Genomic DNA, 3135 nt, shown 5'->3' with positions numbered 1-3135 from the left:
AAAAGAATGGCTCAGATTTGGGAATCTCCCTCTTATCCTCAGCCATGAAGACTGATGCACAGAATTAATTTAGTTTCTCTGCCCATGAAGTCATTGTCTTTAAGTGCTCCTTTACCATCTCAATCATGCAGTGGCTTCACTTGCTGTTTAGCAGGTTTCCTGCTTCGGATATACTTGAAACAATACTTGCTGTTACTTTTGGACTCTTTGGCCAGCTGTTCTTCAAATTCTTTTTTGGCTTTCCTAACTCTATTTTTACACTTTGTTTGCCAGAGTTCATGCTCTTTTCTATTTTCCTCAATTGAATTTAACTTCCGTTTTTTAAAAGATGCCTTTTTGCCTCTTCTTTTCCTTTGTTGTTTAGTTACAGTGGAAGAATACTCACAAGATACTGGGAGTGGCAACCAACTGCTACAGAGGGACAAGAGAACCCACAGCCTAGTGGCAAAACCCTTCTTCCCAGCATCTACCCTCCCATTGGATCCATGTCCCCCCACTGAGTCTGATCTTCAAGTGTCTTTGATCAGGTGATGTTTCCTGCATGGCGATTGCACCTTACTCTCCACGGTTGTGCATCACACTTAGCTGATGTGTTACTTGTGGCATGGCTGGCATCCACTGTCCTGGCTATGTCCCTGCAACACCCCACTGTATCTCAGCCTTGGCTCCCCATTGTCACAGATGGTTTGTGCTGCCCCATCTCCTGGCTCTGGTCGGATCCAGCTCCAGATCCATGACTCTGCCTCAGCACTGTTGCACTGCCTCTGGCCCAGCTTGAGGTCCTGAGAATTGCATTAATAGCTCCAAATCACTTAAAAACTAACATAAAGGTAGCCCAATCTATTTCCTGAAACTTTTTTTATTCACACGTTGGCCTACACATAAAATAACAAATGAAAGCTTTCATTAGATACCTAGTACAGATTTTATACTTAAAAAAAAACGGAAAACCTACAAGCCCTATCAGGAGTTTATCCACATTAGCAACACACCTCTAAAGTGACAATCAAATTCCAAATCAAACACCAGTACAGATACTTGAATCCTGATTGAGTGCTGCAGATGTTTCATGCAAAAAAAAATGACAAATGGAGGCATTAAATATAGCCCCAAATTATTCCCAAATTTACATGCTGAGAAAACAGTAATATTATCATATTAATTATTTCTAATTGCATTCCATGGTGCAAGTCAATGTCCACATTTTGTATTGAATTAGTTTGTTACTGTTAGTCTTTGGTTTATTCCTGAAGTATTGGACATAGAAAATCAGGTAAATTTTCCCACAACACTGAGCTCAACCAAACTCGGAAAAGCACCCTTGATTAAAGAGGGGATATACTTTCTCCTTCTTGTCACACAGGTTTCAATCAGTGACCTCCTGTGATCACTTTCTGGAGATGTATTTGCCCACTTTGTCACGAAGCTCTTTGGTTCTGACTCCATAAATGATAGGGTTGAGCAGGGGAGGGATAAGGAGATACAGGTCAGCCAAGATGATGTGAATGTAGGGAGCGAAGCCCTGACCAAGCCGGCTTGTCAGGTTGGAAAAGAGGCCAGGAGTATAATACGTTAGCATCACACAGATGTGGACTGTGCAGGTGTTGAGGGCTTTTTGGTGGGCTTTCTTGGAGGAAAGTCTGAGAACAGCCTTGATTATCAGACCATAGGACAGGGCAATGAGCGTCAAGTCTGACGTGATGACTACGAAGAATAGCACCAAGCCGTATGTCCTGTTCACTGTAATATCCCCACACGACATCTTCACCACAGCCATGTGCTCACATTGCGTGTGGGGGATAATGCGATTGGCACAGAATAGCTGCCGGCTCAGGAGCAGAGGCAGGGGCATAATGAAGAGAACAGCTCTTATCAAACCTACTAGCCCTAGCTTAGCTATTTTTGTGTTAGTGAGGATGATAGTGTATCTCAGAGGCTTGCAAATGGCAACATAACGATCAAAGGCCATTGTCACTAGCACGGCAGAGTGCATAAGAGAAACAGCATGAAGGAAGAACATCTGAGTGAGGCAGCCCCCCACAGTAATGCCTTTCAAATTGAACCAAAATATACACAATATCTTTGGCATAATGAAGGTAGGTGTGGCAATGTCTGTGAGTGCGAGCATGCAGAGCGGCAGGTACATTGGATTGCGGAGAGTCTGCTCTTTGTATACAACAAACAGAACTGTGAAATTTCCCAACAGGCCGATAATGTAGAATGTAGAGAAAGGGATGGAAATCCAGACGTGGGCAACTTCCAGGCCTGGGATGCCTATTAGGATGAATGTTGAAGGGTGGGAAGAGGTGATGTTGAAAGCTGCCATGAGGTGGTCAATGCATCGATTGGGCTCAGAAATGCTCCAGGTGCCTATGAAGGGAGAGAAGCATAGCGAAGAGCGGTTATAGAAAATAGTATGATAAATATTGTATAGTTAACAATCTAGAACTGGAAGTGATCAGTGCAGTGCCAACATTTACAGGTGGCACCATATTATTTAGCTCAGGGTCAAGTCCAGAGAAGTCTTCTAAGGGAACTGAAAGAGCGAGGTTCTGATTTAACTATATGAACTCAGGACAAGGACCTGGGTGTCATGGTACACAGCTCTGTGAACCCCTTTTCATAGAGCAAGCAGACAGAAACTAAGCAAAACATTGGGATCCAGGAGAAGTGGGATGGGAAATCATACAGAAAATACAATGCCATGAGATCAATCATTCAATGTTTCATCGTATCTGGTCTCCTCGGTGTAGTATTGTGCACCCTTCTCACACAGGATATTGCAGACTAGAGGGGTTATGTCCAGGGCAAGGAGAATGATCAAGGGCCTGGGGAAACTCTCATACAGAGAGAGGTTGAAAAGACTGGGATTGTTATGTTACAGAGGAGATGAATAAGAGGAAATATGAGAAAATACCCACAGGTAGAGTAGATGGAGAATATATTCTCCCTGCCTCATAACACAAGATCAAGAGGACATTCAACTAAACTGAAATGTGGTAAATTCAAAACTGATAAAAATAGAATGTTTTCTTCCCTCAATGCCTAAATAGACTGAGGAACTCCTTGCCACAAGATGTATTTGAGGCCATGAGCTAAGCAAGGATGAGGAAGGGTTTGGACATGTACATGGAT

General features: G+C 43.1%; 1 protein-coding gene across 1 annotated transcript; it reads right to left on the bottom strand.

Moving 5' to 3' along the window:
- Positions 1 to 1387: 1387 nt before the first annotated feature.
- On the bottom strand, positions 1388 to 2326 carry LOC115643714 (olfactory receptor 52E2-like). Its single transcript, XM_030547716.1, has one exon. The coding sequence runs from the start codon at positions 2324 to 2326 to the stop codon at positions 1388 to 1390; it is 939 nt and encodes a 312-aa protein (XP_030403576.1).
- Positions 2327 to 3135: the final 809 nt, after the last annotated feature.

This window comes from Gopherus evgoodei, unplaced genomic scaffold (genome assembly GCF_007399415.2).
Source record: "Gopherus evgoodei ecotype Sinaloan lineage unplaced genomic scaffold, rGopEvg1_v1.p scaffold_68_arrow_ctg1, whole genome shotgun sequence".
NCBI classification, from domain to species: Eukaryota; Metazoa; Chordata; order Testudines; family Testudinidae; genus Gopherus; species Gopherus evgoodei.
This window is presented reverse-complemented; position numbering and strand designations above follow the sequence as displayed.